The sequence below is a fragment of the Ambystoma mexicanum genome, chromosome 3q (assembly GCF_040938575.1).
Source record: "Ambystoma mexicanum isolate Mex_15411 chromosome 3q, UKY_AmexF1_1, whole genome shotgun sequence".
NCBI classification, from domain to species: Eukaryota; Metazoa; Chordata; class Amphibia; order Caudata; family Ambystomatidae; genus Ambystoma; species Ambystoma mexicanum.
The window spans coordinates 335,407,403-335,429,189 of record NC_090926.1 but is presented as its reverse complement, the minus strand read 5'-3'; the positions used below and the strand labels follow the sequence as shown (position 1 = coordinate 335,429,189).

At 48.0% G+C, this 21,787-nt stretch overlaps 1 protein-coding gene across 2 annotated transcripts in view; it reads left to right on the top strand.

Moving 5' to 3' along the window:
• CYFIP2 (cytoplasmic FMR1 interacting protein 2) overlaps positions 1-21,787 on the top strand; it is a 279,833-nt gene that overhangs the window by 215,408 nt on the left and 42,638 nt on the right. For both annotated transcript variants that reach the window (XM_069653932.1, XM_069653931.1), the window contains exons 26-27: positions 18,907-19,037; positions 19,693-19,765. In XM_069653932.1, the coding sequence (XP_069510033.1) occupies positions 18,907-19,037; positions 19,693-19,765 (204 nt within the window). The remainder of the gene's footprint in view (positions 1-18,906; positions 19,038-19,692; positions 19,766-21,787) is intronic.

Below are 21,787 nucleotides of genomic sequence, written 5' to 3'. Positions count from 1 at the left end.
AGAAGGCGAAGGGAATTTATCCTCGACGTTATGGGACAGATCTAGAAGGTTACAGGCGGAGGAGCTTCGCTTTATGCCACCAGACCGTTCTGGGTTACCACATTGGACATTTGAGAGATTACAATCATGTTTGGACAAGCTGGATAGATTTATGTCCACTCCTGAACATAATTAATCACAGAAAGACATCCAGAGGATACAATTCAATGATTTGGTATCAAGGATTTTTATTAGACCTGATACAATTTAAATATATGAATCAAATCATGATTTAATCTACACTTCTAGCAGCAATTTACATAGCAGGAAAAACTTTGTAAGAACACATCTAAATGGTAAAATTCATACGTCCAAGCATTCATCCACATGCATCCGTCAAACAATCCACTCATACCAAGCACCAATGGGTATACAATATAAAATCTATAAAAGAATTTAATGACATATGATTCATCAGAAAAGTTTATAGAAAGAATGGTCGATCAAAATGTAGGGCCACAATAGATAGTGCCAGTGGCCAAACAGTTGAGATGGGTCTCAGAAGTCTCCGACCACGACCTCAGTTTCACTCCTGAACATAAAACACCCAAGAGGCCAAGAGAGGTACTTCATGAGGACCCCAGTGCTAAATATCCTAGACTATTTAACCCCCTTCAAGAGGAGGCTAATACTTGTGACCTCACTGAAAAAGACTCACTTTCAAGAGGATGAGGAGTTCTTAGATAGTGACCAACAGATCCTTCTTCTTCAAGGTTCTGAAGACCAACAGAACCTTGAAGAAGAAGGTTTTGAGGAAAACCCTGACATGGGTGGGGGGGGGGCTTCGAAGAAGACCCAGATGTTGGTGGCTCACAGCCTTGGCAGTCCCCAACAGCGTCTACAGACCCTGAGATCCTGAACCTTTCCCCTCCTCAAACCACACCGGTCATTAACCCATCACCTATAGATGACCAACCCATTTTCAAAGCGCTACTACGGAAAGCAGCAGCACACTTTGAAATTGAGACTGGGGAAATTACTCCCGATATTGATTTTGTAGAAAAAATCATTAAGGAAAAATCTCCCACTAGCCAGACCATTCCCCACCTCGCCTCAGTTAAGAGACAAATCATCCCATCGCTGTCTACACCTGCGTTGGTTAGAGGGGTCAACACAAGAATTGAAAAACTGTTTGCTCCCTCTCCATCGGACCCATTATACATTAAGGGTCACTCAATACCAGATTCCTTGGTAGTAACTACCACAAGGAAAAGGGCAAGGGTTCCGCTTTCAACTAGCGAAGCACCCCCGGACAAGGAAGGAAAGAAACTCTACGCCCTGGGTAAGAAAATTACAGCCTCTGCAGCTTTTTCCATCAGAATTGCCAATAATAATACCTTACTGGCAAGTTATGCTGATGCCCAATGGGGGAAGTTACGCCAAGACCTTGAGGAAGTCCCTGAGCCCTTACGAACTTGCTTGTTAACCACTGTAACCGAAGGAACTCTGGTTAACCAGAGCATCATTAAAAACACACTTGATGCTGCAGAAACGGCTGGCCGTTCTTTAGTCCAGGGGATACTTCTGAAGCGTCATCTCTGGCTCCGGAACTCAGGTTTAAAGCCAGAGACCCAGGTGTCACTCGTAAGCAAACCAATCGAGGATTCTAACCTCTTTGGGAAAGAGGTGGACGACGCACTTGAGACCGCTAAGAAGGATTTCGACACCCTAAAGACTTTAGACCAGATCTCAAGGCCTCCCAATAAGCGAGGATTCGGCAACAAAAGCTTTTTTCTAGGCCATCGTCAACAACAACAACAACAGTAGTACACTGCAGGCAACTGGTCCTCGACTCAGGGAACCAGTGGCCAATACACTCAAAGAGGACAACGCAGTGGCAAGGGTAGAGGTTGGGGCCCCACTCCCAGAGGTTCCCCGGCTACCAACACCAAATGACCCGAAGGTTCGGGTCCCCTCCCATACATCGCCGGTCGGGGGCCGGTTAACATTTTCCTACCAGCATGGGAGGGAATAACATCAAGCCGCTGGGTATTGTCAACTATAGCCCGTGGTTACTGCATAGAATTCAGTCGGTCCCCCGCGTATAGACCCCTAAGGGAACGACGCCTATCACCGGAGCACCTCGCCATCCTTCTTCAAGAAGTGGAACTGCTGCTACTAAAAGGAGCAATAGAGGTCGTGCCTCTATCAAAGGTAACGGAAGGTATTTATTCAGTGTATTTCCTTGTACCCAAAAAGGACTTAACCATGCGCCCTGTATTAGATCTGCGCCCAGCGAACAAATTTGTCAAACCTCAAAAATTTTTTATGGTGACCTTACAGGAAGTAATCCACCTGCTTTCACAGGGAGTATACATGACAACACTGGACATGAAAGATGCATACTTTCATATTTTAATGTTGCCAGCGCACAGAAAATACCTCAGGTTCATGATAGAAGGCAAACACTACCAGTTCAGAGTGCTACCCTTCGGCATAGCGTCAGCACCGAGGGTATTCACAAAAGTACTGGCAGTGGCAGCGGCCCACCTGCGCAGGTTGTCCATCCCAGTATACCCTTACCTCGACGATTGGCTCATAACAGGGGATCCTTATGAGACATGCTGCTCAAATACCCAAAAGACTGTAGTCCTTTTCTTCCAACTGGGCTTCTCCATCAACGAGAAATCCAGCCTAGACCCCAGCCAGATCAAACAATTCTTAGGGGCTCTAATTCGAACAAAGGACGGCCTCATCTTCCCCTCCAACGAGAGGGTCCAAAATATGCTGTTTCAGATCCCTCAATATGTGGCCGGTCGAGAGGTGACGGTACGCAAAGCAATGCGTTTGCTAGGAATGATGGCGTCATGTATATATTTGGTACCTCACGTGCGCCTGCGCATGTGCCCAATGCAAGAGTGGCTCAACAGCCAGTGGTATCAGGCTAGCGGACAATGGGACGATCTAGTGGTGGTCTTGCAGGCCTTGGTTCTCCCGCTATGGTGGTGGTCGAAGGAAAACCTTGTAATAGGGAAACCATTCACCACCCCCGCAGTGGAAGCCACTCTAACCACAGACGCATCCCTCAGAGTCTGGGGGGCTCACCTATCTCATCAGACTGCACATGGAGTTTGGACTCCGAGTGTAGCGTCCAAACACATAAACTTGCTGTAACTGCTAGCGGTCTTCAAAGCACTGAAGGCTTTCCAGGCGCACCTGCAAGGGAAGACAGTGATGGTCCGCAGACAGCACCACAGCCATGTACTACATGAACAAGCAAGGGGGCACTCACTCTCCAGGACTGTCCAAGCTGTCCCAGAACATCTGGAAGTGGGCTCTCAAACACAACATGTTCCTGTTGTCACAACTTGCACCAGGGGAACTCAATCTGCTAGCAGACAAACTCAGCAGAGACTTCCCCCTGCCCGCAGTGTACGAATGGCGGTTACTAGAAGACATTGTCTTCAACGTTTTCACACAATGGGGATTCCCAGAAATTCGCAACTCTGGAGAACTCCCAATGCCAAGATTACGCCTCCAGGTACCCCCAGAACCGATCCAAGGGGAACGGTCTCTGGATAACATGGTCAGGGAAATTTGTTTACGCTTTTCCCCTGACTCCCCTTCTCAACAAAATAGTGCACAAGATGCACCAGGAACCAGTCAGCATGATACTAGTGGCCCCGATGTGGGCCCGGCAGCCATGGTTCTCTCACCTGATGGAGATGTCTCTATCTCCACCGGTGAAACTACCCTGCCCGTACAACATGCTGTCACAGGACAGGGGCGGGACGCTACGCCCATGCCCACAGACAATGAATTTAGCAACCTGGCTCTTGAGGTCATAGAATTTGTACATTTACAGCTCCCCCAAAGATGCATGGACATTCTAAGGGAGGCTAGAAAACCTAACACTCGTTACTGCTATTCTAGCAAGTGGAAGAGATGTGTCATCTGGTGTAGAGGTAAGAGCATTAACCCCGTTGACTGCTCTCCCACACAGATTGTTCTTTACCTGACTTACTTATAAGACTCAGGATTGGTCTTTAATTCTATTAAAGTTCCTCTAGCTGCACTTTCCGCATACACCACTTCTCAACACAAAGTGCCATGGTGGAAAGTCCCAGTTATTAAAGCCTTAATGGAGGGAGTAAAGAGGATAACCCCCCCCATAGCTAACCCAGCTCCCGGATGGGATCTAAATGTGGTACTTACCAGGCTTATGGGGTCACCCTTTGAACCCATGCACAAAGCATCCCTTAAGAACCTCACTCTTAAAACTGCTTTCTTAATAGCTATCACCTCCATTAGGAGAGTGAGTGAACTACAAGCGCTCTCTATACTAGACCACTTCGTAACAGTTCACAAGGAGGAGGTGGTTCTACGCACACACCCTAGGTTTGCACCAAAATTCATTTCTAAATTCCATGTCAACCAGTCAATAGAACTACTAACGTTCTTTCAAAACCCTTCAAATTTGGGAGAAAAGAGCCTGCATACACTGGATGTGCGCAGAGCTGTCATGTTTTATGTGGAAAGAACTAGACCTCTGAGAAAGACTAATCAGTTCTTTGTCTCGGTGGCAGCAGGAAGAGAAGGAGATGCCGTTTCAAAATCCACTATATCTAGATGGATTGTCCAATGCCTCACTCTCTGTTACACTCTTGCTAAGAGAGAACTATCCTTCAAGCCAAGAGCGCATTCTACTTGAGGCACTGGGGCTTCCATAGCATTCATTGCAAATGTCCCTCTCGAGTCTATTTGCAAAGCGGCAACCCAGAGTTCTGTACACACCTTTACAAAACACTACGGTCTAGATGCCCACTCTAGATCTGATTCCCAGGTGGGACAAGCAGTATTAAGACATCTTTTTTCTACTGTTCCTTCTCACAAACCAACTCCGGGTACTGCTTGCTAGTCTATGCAGAGCATGTGATTCTAAGCAGATTAACAAACATCAGAAGACAATGCATTACTTACCGTAAAAGCATTTCTGATGGTTGTATCTGCTTAGATTCACATGCGCCCACGCTTCCTCCCCGCTCGAATGGAAGGAACATAGACATCCTATATCTCTCTCTCTTTTCTGTACTCACTCACGTCTAATAGGCTCCCTCAGGGCAGAAAAAATACAAACAGAGGGACCTCGACGCGTGAGGGATTGTGGGTACACTGCACGTCACTATAGGGATAGTATTACAGACACGCCTTGTCGACGTCCACTTTTCAACTACGAAAAACAAAATGCAATACTCTGCAGTGACCACTGGATGTCGAACTATGCACAGCATGTGAATCTAAGCAGATACATCCATCAGAAATTCTTTTACGGTAAGTAATGCATTGTCATTTGCCACCACGCCTCGTCTCTTTAAAGCAGCGTGTAATAATCGAAAGAGGACTGATGGTAGCCCAGGCACACCCAGCTATACGCCTCTTTGTTATACATATCTACTGTTACTTAACAGGAGAGGCCACCCAAATGCACTCAAGCAAAGGCCCCCAAGTGACACATTCGGAACACTCACAGGCCAAGCGCTCGTCAACATGCTCCTGAGCTGTTACTCACACACATGTATACACATTCTATATGAATCCATAGTTGGGAAGTAGGACTGAACAGCATTCAGCCAGGGACTATAACACGAAGCCCCAATGTGAGGCCTTAGAAAGTAAAGCAGAGATCCCACAGCGTAAACCTTCTAGCTAAGAGGATGTCCCTCTGTTGGGTGATGGTCTTGGATACTGCACTCAAAGTCTGAAGATAATCATGGTGTGAGTGCTGAGCCAATGCACTTGGGTAAGTAAGGCCCAGGGGTGTTGCTAGTTCTGGAAAAGACCCAGGGCTACACTAATGTCGGAGCTGTCGGGACTCGGGGCTAGCTAGCCTTTTGGTTGTAGCTCCTGAGATTCTATCCGGGGCTACAACCAAAAGACCTGGGGCTATAGCCTCCTTAGCCCCCCTAGCAACGCCTCTGGTAAGGCCAAAGAATGCCAAATTGCAATAGGCCAATCGAGACTGGGCTAAAGCAGCATAGCCTCAAGCAGAAAAATAAAAAATAATTATTTGCATATGCTTCATCTGGAAGACTAACATTGAGAACATTCGTTTATACACCAGCCTTGTGTGACTACAGTCAGTGCAGGCAGCTAGACCATGTGAGAGTGGGTTCCAGAGAAAAAGAGTGGGCTGCAGGTAGAAGATCCTACATTTTATCAGTGCTCTTTTGCAGTATCGCAGCTGCGACTGGCAGCCAGGAGGCTGTTAGAGGAGATGACTTGTGTGGGGTCACAGGATCCATGGATATGTATGGGTTGGGATTTATGTTTGATCACAGTTGTTTGAGCTTGCGTGGAACCATCCACTTCAGGATGCAAGAGCAAGTTAGCAAGAGTCTAGCACGGCTGCAGACCTTGAGCGTCCACCCCCTTGACCACCTTTTACTATCCCTCTTTCAAGGCTTGGCCTGTTACAGCTCCCCTTGGATAGTCTGCGTGGAGTCAGCCGTATCACTGCACTCGTGTTCACTTTCTCTTGTGTCCCTTCAAATGCTCCGGTTCATGCAAGTCTAGAGTGTCTCCTCTGATATCCTCTCATAACGCGCTGGTCTGCAGCGTCTGTTGCCCGCTTTCTTCTGCTGGGGCCTATTCCCGTAGGATGAGATTGTCCAATGCGTGTGTCTTCTCTCTGATTCTTGCTCAGGCACCCCCTTCAAGTGACAGTCTCCATGTTCTACTCTCTCGTTCTCTAGTGTAAGTTGTTGCAGTGTCTGTTGCGTTCAATCCTGTTCTCTCCTATCACCGGGTCCCAGTTGAGGTTGTTTCAGGCTGGAGTAGCTCACATTCATTGTGATGCTTTGGGTCGGGGCAGTCTCTACTACCCACTCACACCTCCAGTCAAAGGTCTCCTGCTTCTCTTGAATGTTGTGAGATGCGGCACTCTTTGGTATCGCCTGCCCACGTGTCTCCTACTCCCTGATGAGCTGCCTTATGTCCAAGCTCTTGTTCTCTGGTCTCCAGTCTTTTATTCTGCAATGCCTTCCAGCCTCATGGTAGCTCCTCTAGTCCCTCGGATAATATGGTTTAGAGCCGTCTATAGGTTGTTCTTTTACATTAGATTTTATTGTATGTTTGCACCAAACACTGGTATAACAGCAAGAACAGCGAAAACTGGAACAACACGTTCCAGAACAGTCATGACAGATATCACTTAATGTTACAGTGCATAGCGAGGCAAAATGAAATATCCATAAATGCAACGGTACAAAAGAAGCATCCTATGCACGGCCTACTCTGAGTGGCTGTACTGCTCATTGCTGCCAAGGCTGAAATTGCAAAATGCCCTTCTCTTTGCCCTTCCCCCACCCCACCACCTGCTCCTCACATCAGGGCCCAATAAGTATGAGCTCTCGTTCAGGCGCTGTTTCTTTCCCAGGTCTGCTTTACTCCTCTGCAGGCCTAGCTGCACAGTTCCGGGGGACACACCTTGCCATCAGATTTTCTCGTCCTGTCATGGTTTCAATGCTTATTAAGCTAAATAATCTTCTGATAGGTGTCGCCTTATCTTTACTACGGTGCTTTGTGTGCCTATGTGTTGTTGTGTGCTGCATAGTATTCAAGAAAGGGGAGCCGTCATGTCAATATGGGAGTATGATTCTAGCAATGCGGCTGTAATGCTTTCCATCTCGTAAATGTCGCGTGCTTTGGCTAAACATTCTTTTTTTGTGGGGCATGTTGCATTTCCATCGGCTTGTCAGGCATACTCTTGCTGCTAGCAACAGGTTTCTGGGCATGTGTGACAGCACTGTGTATACCTCTTCCACCTCTGTTTCCACCCCGAACAATAGGAGCAGTGCAGATAGGTTTCTGTGTATTCCATCAACGGCCTGTATCCATCCTAGGGCGTCCTTCCAATATGTCTGGACTTTCTGGCAGCTCCACCACTGGTGCCAGTAATTGCAAACCTCAGAGCACCCTCTCCAACAATGTGGCATAGCCCCTTGATACATTTTTGCTAGTCTTTGTGCGGTTAGGTGCCTTCGCAATAGTAGCCTCTCATTATGCATCTTGTACTGCATTGAGATTGAGGTTGACCAGACTGCTCTGTATATGGTTGCCCAGGCTTCCTCGCTATCTTGCAGACCCGGCTCTTCCATTTGCATTGTGTGTTTGGCTTTGGTAGATGACCTCTGTTGATTAGAGAGGAATATAAGCACACAATCAGCCCTCTGGAGGTTTGACTCTCTTTCAAGATACTTTCTAAAGGGATGAGTAGCCTGCTAAGGGTGTCGGCCCAGCGTGAGTCTAGCAGCAAGCTTCTAAGCTTCAGATAGCACAGTGGTGAGATAGCGACGCCCTGTAGGGCAGTTTCTAGTTCCTGCTTTGTTATGAAGGTGCCCTTCTTCCACATCTGTCCTGCCCTTACCGGACCTCCCTCGTACTGGGGCTGAAAGCTATTCGGGTCTAATAGAAAGTCTCTTATAGTGTGTGCCCATATACAACTGAGTAGTGATGGCCAGGTTGTCACCCCCACCTCTTTTGTGAAGCATGCCAGAGGTACCACAGCACCTCGAGCACAGGGTGTTCACGGATCGTACGTGGCACAGAACTGATGGGGACCCAAAGCCATTCGCTCAGGGTCACTGGGGTAAATATTTCATTTTCGAGGCCAACCCACTGATTTTCTACATTAACCCTCAAGTGGTCTACCAGCACTCGTAGTTGGGATGCTCTATAGTATTCGGAGAGATCTCGGAATCCCATGCCTCCCTTCACTTTGGGTATCACCAAGGTCTTGTACGAAAACCCTGGGCATCTGGACCACCCACAGGAACTTGAGTAGTGAACGTTTGACCTCTGTATGGAACAATTCTTGGATTACCACTGGGAGCGATTGGTAGAAGAACAGTAGTCTTGGGAGTATGTTCATTTTTATGGATGTGAAGCGCGCTGTCCAGGGCAGCATTATTTAGGACTAATTCTGCATGTTTGCGTTGATTATGTTCCATAGGGGTGTGAAACTTGCACTGAACAGCTTTGGAAGGTCTTTAGTGATCACTATCCCTAAGTATTATGTATGTTATATTCACAGCTGAAATCCCCCTTCTGTAATTGAGTGATTTGGGAGAGCGAAAGGCTATTTTAAGGGGAGGGCTACAGTCTTGTTTAGGTTGATACGAAATCCGGATAGCGTTCCATATTCTGCTAGGGATGTTAAGAGGGCTGGGGCAGACTCTGTCACATGGGTCAGGTATGCTAAAATATCATTGGCAAATAATGCTAGCTCGTAATCGAGCCCTGATCTGATCATTCCGTGTATGTGGGTGTTTGCTCGGATGGTTTGCGCGAGTGGTTCTAAGACCAGAGCAAATAAAAGGGATGACAGGGGGAAGCCTTGACCTGTGCCTTGTGTAAGGAGGAAGGCTTTTGAGGCAATGCCATTTACTATTACTCTAGCTGTTGCTTCTCGATATAGTGCCTGTGCGCCCTCTATCCATTGTCTCCCTAATCCAGCCCAGACCATCAATGCTTGCAAGAAGGGCCACTCCACCCTATCGAATGTCTTTTCCGCATCAATCAACAGCAGGGTAGAGAACTCATTTCGGTCGTTGATTGAGGTGATCAGGTCTAGGGTCTTACACACATTGGCTGCACCCTGTCTGCCTCTCACGTAGCTCACCTGGTCTGTGTGTTCTAGTTGGGGGAGAACTTGGGCAAGACGACCTGCTAAGATGCTAGCGTATATTTTGGCGTCCACATTTATTAGTGATATTGGGTGATATGATGCACAGTCCCTGCTGTTTCTGCCTTCTTTTGGAATAACTATGATTCTGGATTCCGTGACGAGGCTGGGGCCTGGCCAGACTCCAGTATCTCATTAAGAATGGGGCTAGAGAATTGCTATAAGGTTTGTAAAAAGCTGTGGTAAACCCGTCCTGCCCTGGTGCTGAGCCTGCCTTAAGTTTGGATATGGTGCCCGGGACTTCCTCAATCATTATGGGGGTATTTAATGATAGTAGGGTCTCATTTGGCATTTGGGTTTGTTAGGAAGTCTTCAGGTGTTGGGCTGTTCCCTCTTTGGTGCTGCTACCTTTCGTGCTGTATAGGGTGTTATAGAATTGGGAGAAGCATTTTATTATCTCCCCTGGTCAGTTATCTCTTTTCCCTATTTGTCTTTTAGTTTGCGGACTGCTCTGTCCCCTCTCTGAGCTTGAAGGCGCATGGCTAACATAGTGTGAGCCTTGTCACTCTTTTTGTAGAATCTTTGTTTTAGGTACCTGAGTTGAGTCAGCACTTTATTATGCCATATTTCGCCCAGCTCCTTCTAGAGTGCTCCAATTTTTGCCAGGGTTTCCTCCTTGAGCATTTTGTTATCTCCCCTGGGTGAGTTACCTCTTGTCCCTATTTGTCTTTTAGTTTGAGGACTGCTCTGTCCGCTCTCTGATCTTGGAGGCGCGTGGCTAGCATAGTGTGAGCCAGGGGTGTTGCTAGGTCTGGAAAAGACCCGGTGCTATGCTGATGTCGGAACTGTTGGGACTGGGGGCTAGCTAGTCTTTTGGCTGTAGCTCCTGAGATTCTACCCGGGGCTACAACCAAAAGACCAGGGGCTATAGCCCCCTTAGCCCCCCCTAGCAACGCCTCTGGTGTGAGCCTTGTCACCCTTCTTGTAGAATCTTTGCTTTAGGTACCTGAGTTGAGTCAGCGCTTTATTATGCCATATTTCGCCCAGCTCCTTTCAGAGTGCTCCAATTTTTGCCAGGGTTTCCTCCTTGAGCAGTATTTGGGTTTGGAGGAGCCTTTCCTTTTCTCTAATTTCCTTTTTATTGCATTCTGTCTTAGAAGCCTGTTTTTGTTTTTGAATGCTGTCTCTGACATTAGGACGCCCTGTAATGTAGCTATGGCTGCTTCCCATATTGTGTTCAGTGCAAGATCCCCTGTATCATTGCTGGTGGAGTAGCCTTTTATTTCCTTGACCGGGGTGTCCCTAAAGACTGGGTCTTTATAAAGCATGTCATTACAGATGATCAGTTTGCGGAGAGGAGGTGTACATCAAGTTCTAATAAGCAGATTTCGTGGTCTGACCATCCTGTTATCTCAATGGCCGCTGCTTGTATGGTGTATGCATTGGCTGCTTCTAGGAGTATATTATCTATACATGTGTATGTGAGATGTGAGGGGAGTAGAAGGTGAATGCTTTTTTTCTGCAGGTGCGCCTCCCTCCATGTGTCAATCAGGTAGTTGGCTTGCAGGAGATCGGGAAATCGTTCGCCGGCTGGACAGGGCGGGGAGCCACCCCCTGTCTCATGGAATCCCAGTCAATGGCAGGGTCTGATATTACATTGAAGCTCCCCCCCGCACCCCCTGCCTATCAACAAACCCGTTTTTCAGCTGTATATAAAGGCAAAGAGGTCTCTGCTGAAGGCCAGCTGTTTTTGATTCGGCATATAGGCTGAGCAAAGAGTTACTTTGCATGTTCTTACCTTCCCATTAGCCACTATGTATCTCCCCTCCTTCTCTCTGTGAACCTGTGTGATTTGGAGATCTAAGGATTTCCTGTAAACAATTCCTACCCCTCCTTTCTTGTGCTCTCCTAACGCCCATAGCACTCCTCCTAGGTCTCCGCCCCCCCACCCTGAATTCTCTTTCCTGGACAAACAGCACATCTAGCGTGGAGAGTCTAAATTCTCTAGCCAGCATGGAATGCTTTTGGGGGGAATTCAGATGTTCCCCCTTTGCCTTTGTCTGTGGATCTGTTCGCTCAGTGTTTACCCAAGGTAATGAACAGTTCCTGTGTTGAGAACGCTTGTTTTGCCTATACTGTCCTCGTTTTTTTGCTTTGGGTTGGACGTTTTTCCCGTCTCTGATGTGAGTTCCCCAGCCCTCTTCCCTCCCTCTGAAAGGTGCCTCCATTGGCACTTCTCCACTAATTGAGACATCCTTAAGTAGTAAGGGCCACAATACAGAGGCCCCTCACAGAGCTATTTAATAAACCACTGTAGAAAACATGCAAAAACAATGAACCAACCAACCATTCTTCTAAGTACATCACGTAGACCTTAACATGAGGGGATGATATCTTGAGTTTCCCTTGCTTCACTCAAACTCCGTCCCTGTCTCCTTTCCAATGTGATCCCTACTCATGGGTGTAAAGCTTGCCTTTCAGGCCAGGCTAGCCAACGATAAAGAGTTAGCAAGCTTTTTAGTTCTCTGTGGGGCCAGCGTTGCCACTGCTTTCACAGAGTGTTACAGCATTTAGATATCCTTGAGACCTGCGAACGGCCCCTGGATTGGGAGGAGGCTATTAATTTGTCCATGGGGCCCCTTATCTTTCACGCGCCTTTCCGTCGCGTTTCCTGTGTGCTCGTCCGCAGCCCTTCCTGGACTCCTCTCACTTCTTCTTTGGATATAAAGCAGTAGTCTTCTCCGACGTACTCAAAGTTCAATGAATAGGGGAACCCCCACCCGTAGCGCAGTCTTGTTCTGTAACCAGTTTGTAAGCGGGCGGCAGCCCTTTCTTTTAAGGAGTGTTAGTGCTGAAAGGTCCTGGAAAATTCTGATAGTAGATCCTTCAAATAGGATGGGTTCTTTCTCCCTCACCTTTTGCAAGATGTCTGTTTTTTGCTGGTAGTAGTGACACTTGGCTAGGATTGACCTCGGGCCATTTGCTGGACCCCCGGCTCTGTGCATTCTATCAAACACGAATTCCGTGGCTGCTGGGGGATCAAAGAGTGAGGCTATCAGGGCTTTTACTTGATTCTCTAGGGAAGATGGCGACTCGCCCGGTTTCTCGCTGAGGCCCATGATTTAAACGTTTGTCCGCGTTTTCTGTTTTCCATGTCGTCCAGCTTCAGTGCCAGATCCTGGAACCGGGCTTAGCTGCTCATGACTCTGAGATCGCTTGATAGTTGTTTTTTTTCGAGTGCTTCTACGCAATCCTCTACTTTAACCATCGCGGACTGCAGGTCTGTGACTTTTGTGGTTGGATGGACTTGATGGACCTGATTTCCCCTAATAGGAGTCATATGACCACTTTGGTGGAACTATCTTGGTCTGCCCTGGGTATGTCTGGCTGGTCTTCCGCCTTGTTTGTTTCCATGTCCGCTGGCATCTAACAGAAACTGTGCAGCCTGATCCTGGTGCTCTGATCCAGGGTGTGCAGGGTGTTTGCCGTGCGTTTGTGCGTTGGGGCAGCGTTTCTGATTGCGCTGACAAAGTTTGTTGTGTGCTCCACTTCACATGGTATGAGAGGCGGTCACAGGTTGCTGTGTGGAATCGCCGCTTTTGTTTAGTCCTTTTTGCGCTTGGGAGTGGCGTTCAGCCCTCACGGTAGCCTCGTTCTTGCGTGCTGCAGAGGTTCTTTTATTGCTTTGCTGTTTGTTGGGGCTCAGGGCGTGGGGCTGGCTCTATGTTACTGGTGCATGTGAGTGCGGGCACTGCTGTGTGCTAGTTAGGCCATGGCTCGTTACCTGTGAGCCACGGTTTTGCAGGCTTTGTATTTGTTTCCCTGGGTGGCAGCTTGGCTTTTATCCCCCCCCCCCCCGCTTATTGTCAGGCTGGGGGATTGTGCAGGGGGAAGGTCTTTGCTGCGCACGCCATGTCATTTCCACGGGTGCTTCCCTCACTTCGGTTCGGACAGCATTCGGGCTGTTGGCATGCTCCGATGCTCCTGTATTTCAGTCCCCATGTGTTGGAGGGGGTCCGGTCTTGTTTTTCAGTGCTGGCTAGTGTTTCTGAATCAGGTTGGTGGTCTGTTACACCATTACTTCTTTCTCGGTGAGGGAGACGGTGGCTTAGGCTTTCCCCTGCATTAGGCTCAGTTGTTGCAGTCAGTGGTGTTGTGTCCTGGAGAGGACACAGTTAATGGAGCGTCGTAAGCTCCGTCATAAGAGGCGCCCGCCAATGGGAATGCAGGGATTTGCGCATGCGCGATAAGGAAAGGTTGAAACCTTCTGCGGCTCTGTGTGTTTATTCTCACCTGAATCCTTGAGGCCTTCACAGGGACAACTACTTTCCACGATGTCAAGTTGCACACAGTGCAGCAGCTTTTCAGCGACCTTGGCCCTTTGATATGAATGATCAGCAAGCCCTAGGACCCCACTGGGAGAAATAGATAGGAGATTTAAAAATTACTTGCACGCCCCATTACAAAAATGCACCCGACAAGTTCGCTAGAAGGTTGCTAGTATATCTAATCGGAGATGAGGTAGAAGACCTCATACCCACGTTCCCGCTAGAGGAAGTTAAGACATATCCAGGCCTCAAGAAAGCACTGAGTGCGTACTTTGACCCTCTATGTAACACTGACCATGAGAGATACCTATTCAACATGGCCTGCCAGCTGGTGGGTAAATTGATGGACGCCTTCGCAACTCGTCTCCGCAAGCCGGTAGCACATTGTGAGTTTCACACGTTCTCGAATGAAGAGGCCATTCGACTGAGAATAAAAGGGGGATGTTTGTCATCATTCAGAAAAACCTCTCACGCTAGCTACCATATTGCAAATGGCAAGGACAGAATCCAGGGCAGACGCAGAAGCTTCACAGATTGAAATCTCTAAAGTGCCCGGGAGAGAGCAAATCTACCAAGTATCGTCATCTGTCCGAGGGGGGCCCGCTAGCAGCCACATCTCCAAAGGACCTGTGTCATCTGGAAGATGTTATTCATGTGGTCTTGCATTTCCCCATCAAGAAGGAGTGAAGTGTCCTGCATTCGGACATGCGTGCACCAAATTTGGCCGGGAAAATCACCTGACTGTCAACTGCAATGCTTCGCCTGGACGATCGCTGGGGTACAGCTCTACATCATCCAAACAAGAGATCAGGGCATGCAGCAGTGGCCCAAGGGGAGATGCATGTGTGAGGTGAGACAAGTGACAGGAAGGTCCCCTTAGCACTCACGCCCCAGTGAAACAACTCAGTGTGATTACGCCTACACGATGAACGGTGTGGCGACCTCAACCTGCTGGTAGGAGTCCACCAGGCCAAATTCCTCATTGACCTTGGCGCCACTCTGAACATTATGTGCGTGTCAGAATATCGCAAAATTATGTCTCCTCCATGACTAAATCCCTCTGACCTGGAGGTTTTCCAGTGGGCAGCGAGAGGGCCCGTACAAAATCAGGGACATTTCTCCACAACATTATGATATAAAGAGGAGTGTACACAAGCCGAGTTCCATGTATTTGTATTTATTTATTTGTATTGCGCACCTTGCCCGGAGAGGGAGAAACCGACTACGTCACCCCACAGCCATTGAGATGGAGAACACAGCGGTGACATACAACATGCAGCCCAGGTTCTCGGCCAGATAGATGTTCCTGACCTTATTTGAAGGCATTGGGTGTCTCAAAGGAAGTCCTGTGACGCTCCACTTAGATTAATCTGTACCGCCGGGTTGCTCAACATCCGAGGAGGATTCTGGTACCGTTGCAAACACTTGTGGAAGAGCAAATACAATGGCTATTGAGCAAAGGCATAATAGAACCCGCTGATGGTCCCAACTCCATGGGTTTCCCCCATAGTCGCTGTTCCCAAGAGAGGATCCACCAACAAGATATGCATATGCCTAGACATGTGCCAAGCGAATAAGGCAACAGGGCACGAGAGGCATCCTGGAATGCACCTGGATGCAAAGGTGTTTTTAAAACTTCACCTGAACCAAGGATATCATCAGATTGTGATAGATGAACAATCACGGTACATCACCACATTTTCCATGCCGATTGGACTCTTCAGATATAAGAGACTTAGTTTTGGCATCTGCTCGGTTGTTCAGATATTTCAGGAGAGTGTGAGGAGAGTGATTCACCATGTGAACAATTGCTTCAACTATAGCAATGACATCTTAACATTTGGAGCCACGATGGCACAGCATGATCACGCCCTAAAACTGTGCATGGCACAGGTGGAAGCTGGGTCGACACTCAACAGAGATAAATGTGTCTTTCACAAGTCACATCTCAAGTTCTATGGACACATTTTCTCACAAGATGGCAGGAGCCCTGACCCGAACAAGGTCACTGCCATCTCAAAGATCTCACCCTCCAAAGATGTCAATGAAGTCAGGTTGTTCCTGGGAATGGCCAGATACTGCGGCCGATGCCTCAGAGATTTCGCGACTACCAGTGCACCCCTCAGAGAGCTCACCAAGCAAGGTAGCCATTCCAATGGTAACAACAATGCAAAGACGCTTTTGTACAAATCAAAAATGACATTGCATCAGCGGAACGCATGGCCTATTTTGATCTGAACCTGTGCACAGAAATGGCCGTCGATGCCAGCCCAGTCTGCCTGGAAGCAATTCTGGCACAGCATCAACCGGGACAAGAATCTCCCCAGACAGTCATTGCCTATGCCAGCAATAGCCTTTTAGAGTTGGAAACCATGTACTGAAAACCTGAGAAGGAAGGTATTGCCGTATTCTGGGCATGTGAAAACTTCCAAATGTTTCTCCTGGGAAAACCATTCACAATCGTGACAGATCATCAGGCCCTGGTGACTATCTATGGATGTTCTCAATGCAAGATACCTTCCCGAATAAAAAAGTGGGGCCTGAGATTACAGGACTTTCACTTCATGATTATCCACGAACTGGGCAAGGAATACAACCCGGCAGACTTCATGTCGCGGCACTCACTACCATGCGACGACTCCACTGACAAATGCCAAGCTGAAGAATATGTTAACTTTCTCACATACCATGGGCCTCCCAGAGCAATCACACCTGAAACCATTCTAGATCACACTAAGCGAGATGTCACGCTGATGAAGGTACACAACCTAATACGACCCGGGAGATGAAGAGATCTGTCCAGCACCAGTGAAGTACAAGAAACCCACCTCGCTGTGGAAATGTTTGCATTCAAGAACGTGAGAGAAGAACTATCAATATTGGTGGAAGGACTTGTCATGAGAGGACATAGAATAGTAATTCCCAGGGATCCACGACAATCTGTCATCGATCTAGCACACAAAGGTCACTGTGGAATTGTGGCCACAAAAAGACAAATTAGTGAGACTAAGTGGTTGCCTGGGCTGCACCAAATGGTAGAGTGCACCATCAATGCATGCCACCTATGCCAAATAGGGTGTAACCCTTGGTGATGTCAGACATGCCCGAACGACCGTGGACCCACCCTGCAAGGGACTTCTTTGCCCCCTTTGAAGAAAACAAGTATTGGCTGGTCACTATGGACCAGTTTTCTCTTTTTCCTCTGGTGCATCAAATATCTTCTACAGCAGCCAGCACTGGCATACCAGTAATGGACAACATTTTCTCCTTGTGGGGTATTCCAGAAGTCCTGAAGTCAAATAATGGCCCACCTTTCAGCAGTCTGGGATTTGCAAATTTCATGCAGTACATGGGAATCCATCACAGAAGAATTGCTCGACTAAGGCCACCAGCCAATGGCTGGGTGGAGCGATGAATTGGCAGCTTGAAAAGAGTTCTCCAGCAAAATGAACTAAGACACATGTCGTTCAACCTGGCTGTGTGCAACATGCTGAGGGACTATAGAAACTCGCCACATGGCACAACAGGAAAATGTCCCTCAGAACTAGTTTGGCAGGAAGACACGCACCTGACTACTTCATCTTACGGATGAAGTGAGCGACAATGTGAAGCAGATTAGAGAAGTAGATGCCCGTAAGAAGCAAGAGATGAAGGAGTACTCTGATAACAGATGGTGAGCAAAAAGCTCTGACCTGCAAATAGATGACAGGGTGCTTGTATGCAGACTACAAGATAAAGAAACAGACTCAAGGTTTGGTCCAGAACACTTGACGATATCTCATGTGAATGGAACAATGATAACTGCTTGCTCCCCCGGGAGAGTGGTTACTCAAAACGTCTCCCACTTCAAACTCTACAAAGAGGAAGATCAAGAGGAGGAAGGGGCTGCTGTGACACATGAAGAGCAGATGAGAGAAGAAGAAGAGCCAAGTGTTCAGCAGGAAGAACATCAGACCAGGTCCACCAGGTGTATCAGAAGACCTGTATGTCTTATTGAAGAGATTTGAGGACAAATTGTGAGTGACTTTTTGTTTGCCCGAAGGGGGGAGATGTTCTGTCCGGGAGTGGACACAGCAGAGGAAAACCTGCGCTAGGCAATTGCTGGCGCGAATAATAAAGGAAGGTTGAAACCTTCTCCGGCTCCGTGTTTATCCTCACTACACTGTAGTTAACCCCAGTTCCCTCTTGTGCCGGTAGTGCAGCTCCATGCCATTTTCTCACATCCCTCTCACACGTCCTGTGTCCCGTCCCCTAATCTTGGTTTCTGAAGTACCCCACATTCTTTCTTTTGCCTTCCTGGAATGGTCTCAAGCGGCCATATGTTTTCTCTGTCCTGTCCCACTTTTCTGAGTGGTTGCACTCCGTTTTGAGCTGTCCTCCATGAGCTGGTGCAAGCATCTCAGTTGTTGCAGTCTGTGACGTCTCCTGTATGGTCTTCCTCGGATGGTGTCAGGCTACCATTTGTTTTCTCTCCTGTCCGCTGGTATTGTGATTAGAATCTCTAATGTCCCCATTTGCATTATCCTTCTGTTGCCACTGCGGTGGCCTTGGTTGTAGCAGATGAGGTACCTCCTGCCATGTTCCCTCTCCAGTGTCCTTTAGATGGTGTTTGGCTACCTTATGTTTTTCCTGCTCTCCCCTAGTCCTGGTTGTTGATGTTTCCTGTTTCTCCTTTCACAAACGTCTCACGGCTGCTGGGATAGAATGCAGTGTCTCCTCCCATGTTCCCTCTCCTGTCTCCTCCCACATGTTCGTACCCTTAGATGGCCCCAGTCTACATTATGGTTTTTGCTCCTCTGTCCTGGTACTGGAAGTTGCAGTCAGATGTGTCTCCATTCGCAGACTCTCTGGTGCTGCTGGGACGTCCCCAGTGGTTGTAGTCTTCTATCTCTCAGCCTCTCTTGCTTGGTTCCACAGGTATCCTGGAGTTTTTCCATCACCAGCTAAAGGATATCATAGAATACGCGGAGCTCAAGACGGACGTGTTCCAGAGTCTGAGGGAAGTGGGCAACGCTATTCTCTTCTGCCTTCTTATTGAGCAGGCGCTGGTAAGAACTATCCTCCCCTCTCAGAGCACCAACCCTGCACTCCTGTCAGAGAACAGCCAGGCTGCAACCCTCCCCCCGTCTCCTTACCGGGTATACCAGATTAAAGGTGTTTCCTCTTACAGAAGGCGAGAAGCAGCCATTCTGTCTGCTCATTTAAAGGCAGGGTGCAGCCATTCTCCAGTGCGGCCAGGCAGGTCCCTATCTCCTCACAGAGCAGATGGCTGCATCCTCCTGCATCGAATTGTGCAGGGTTGCGCCGTTCCCCCTTTTGTTGTGTTGGGTCCGTGATAGGTTATTCCAGCCTTCCCCGATGGACTGATAGGTCTGCATTGGGGTGCTTCATGCTTACTGTTCTAAGGCTTTCTGCTGTTGTCCTTTGCTTGCCTTTCCCATGGGGAGTGTAGACTGGGTTGGGATGGGTTACCTCACCTTCCCATCCCAGGGTGAAGGGTGTGTGATGGGATCCTATATCCTCGCCTCGCGGATGCAGGGTTCCTCCTTGTGCCGTTTCTAACGTACACCCTTTGCTTTAGGCTGTTGATGTATTTATTCCCTGCTAAATTCCACCTGATTCTTTGTATGGTAATATATTCGGGCCACGAATAGAGGGCGCTCCCTAAAACGCTTCCTTGTTTTATTTCTCCACGCTGCTTAGTCCCAGGAGGAAGTCTGCGATCTGCTGCATGCGGCACCATTCCAGAACATTCTACCACGAGTCTACATCAAAGGTAAGACTTCCTACCTATATGGTTTTCTAGTAGGGCATCCATTTTCCCTTTTTGCTTCGTTGGGCCTTAGGCCTTTTTTTCAGTTTTGGCTCATTGATGTCGTAAAGAAACACAGGGGCTCATTACGGGTTTGCCTGTAACCCGTTGAAAATTCCGGCGGGTTACAGGCAAACTCGCTTTACTGTTACCGGTGCTCGATATCCTCGTATTACCAGGACATTACGGGTGCCGGCAACGGCAGGAAGTTCCCATTCCACCCTCATTTTGCCTGGGACTTATACTGAGAAGTTATCAATAGCTCTTACTGGGCCTGATCTCGATACTGGCGGTAGCCATATCAGTAAAACCGGTACGGCTGCCGCTGGTATAATTTTTTTCCAGTGCCCGCGAATGGGCAACTACCGGGTTATTACAGCCTTGCCGGACCCGGTAATTGCCCATTCGCGGGCGCCGGAAATAAATGCTCACCATTCCCATTTGAGCCCCATGTAGCTCAATGGGAATGGCGAGGTCGCATGCACCGGCACCATTCGCGAATGGTGCCGGTGCATCCGACATGCTCTGATCGCGGGTGCCGGTATGCCCCCCAGGTCAGATCTGCTGGACGGGAAGGCACCCGCGAGCAGAACTCTTAGTTTGCTGGTCTGGTAACAACGGTACCGGTAGCTTACCGGTACCGTTATTACCGGACCGGCAAACTTATCATGAGGCCCATTGTCTCTCTCATCCAGCAGCAAGTCCAACTAAAAGCACAGGAGGTTGTTTCCGAAAGGCCTGTTCGCAGACCTAGAGTCAGCTCCATGCATCGCGAATGATTCGACCCAGCCCTACCAAACTTTGTGTAGCTATGTATATATGTATGGCATTTATAAAGCACAAATATGCTGTGAAGCAAAGCAGCACTGTGCAGAGGGGCAACATCAAGGGGGGGTTTGGAGGGGAGGGGTTAAAGTTGGATGCAGGGATAGCAGAAGAGGTGGGATGGGTAGAGGACAGGGAGGAGAGGGCCAAGGGGAATCTCTCAATTCCAACAATGCATCCCCTAGCTCTGGTCACCTCACATGGACGTGTTAACTTCCAGAGAAGGCTTCGCCCTGTGCATAACAGAGGAGCACATTCTTGTTAATATGCCATGTCCTAATTTACCACTGGCACGGGCTTTGCAGCGGGAAATATATTGCTTTGGTTTGTTTGAAGTAAATGTACCCCCTTGTGTGTGTTTTTTTCATGAAATATATCATCTCTGAGATATTCCAGAAATAACATCTCCGCTTGTGGTATTTTCTAAAATATATATATATATTTGTGTGCCAGTTCCACCTCCAATGTGGAAACGGATATGGATAATGTAAAGTACTATACATGTTTTAATGCACAAAAGGGTCAGTTGCGACCCTCTTATACATTACATGGGCATGAATAAGAGGGTCTTCTACATCACATGGGTATGGTTGTGATAGGGCATATTTCAGATTCCCACCATTTCACCCCTTACCATTGCCCATTCCTCGCAAATATGTTTACTGTATTGAAAGGAAGTACTGGGCATCTGACAGTAAAACAAGTTTTACCAAAGTTGAGGCCAATTTGTAATTTTTAATTGCACCTCTCTGGTGGCGGTAAAAATAGGTGGGCTTTCTGCCGAAAGTCCACCTGAAATACCACTGGCAGTATTCATATGGAACACCACTGCTAGCATTCGCAGAGCCCAGAATTTGGCGTACAGTACGTTATTTGAGCAGATGCAGTACTCAATGTATGCGTGTTGCAGTCCCCTTTTGTCATGAATTGCCATGCGCCAAAAAGTGTGTCCTGTCAGATGCTACAATGCTTTGTCAGGAGAAAAGGAAGACCTCAGGAAATAGCGAGGGCATAGGCTTATTCCAGCAGGATGTTTCGTAGAACATGTGTGTATAGGTGTTGCAACAGATACATGACATTGTTAGGCCTGTCAGCATTGTGTGTGGCCGGGTATAGATTATTCTACAGCAACCCGTACATATCTGTCGACAAATACTTAGC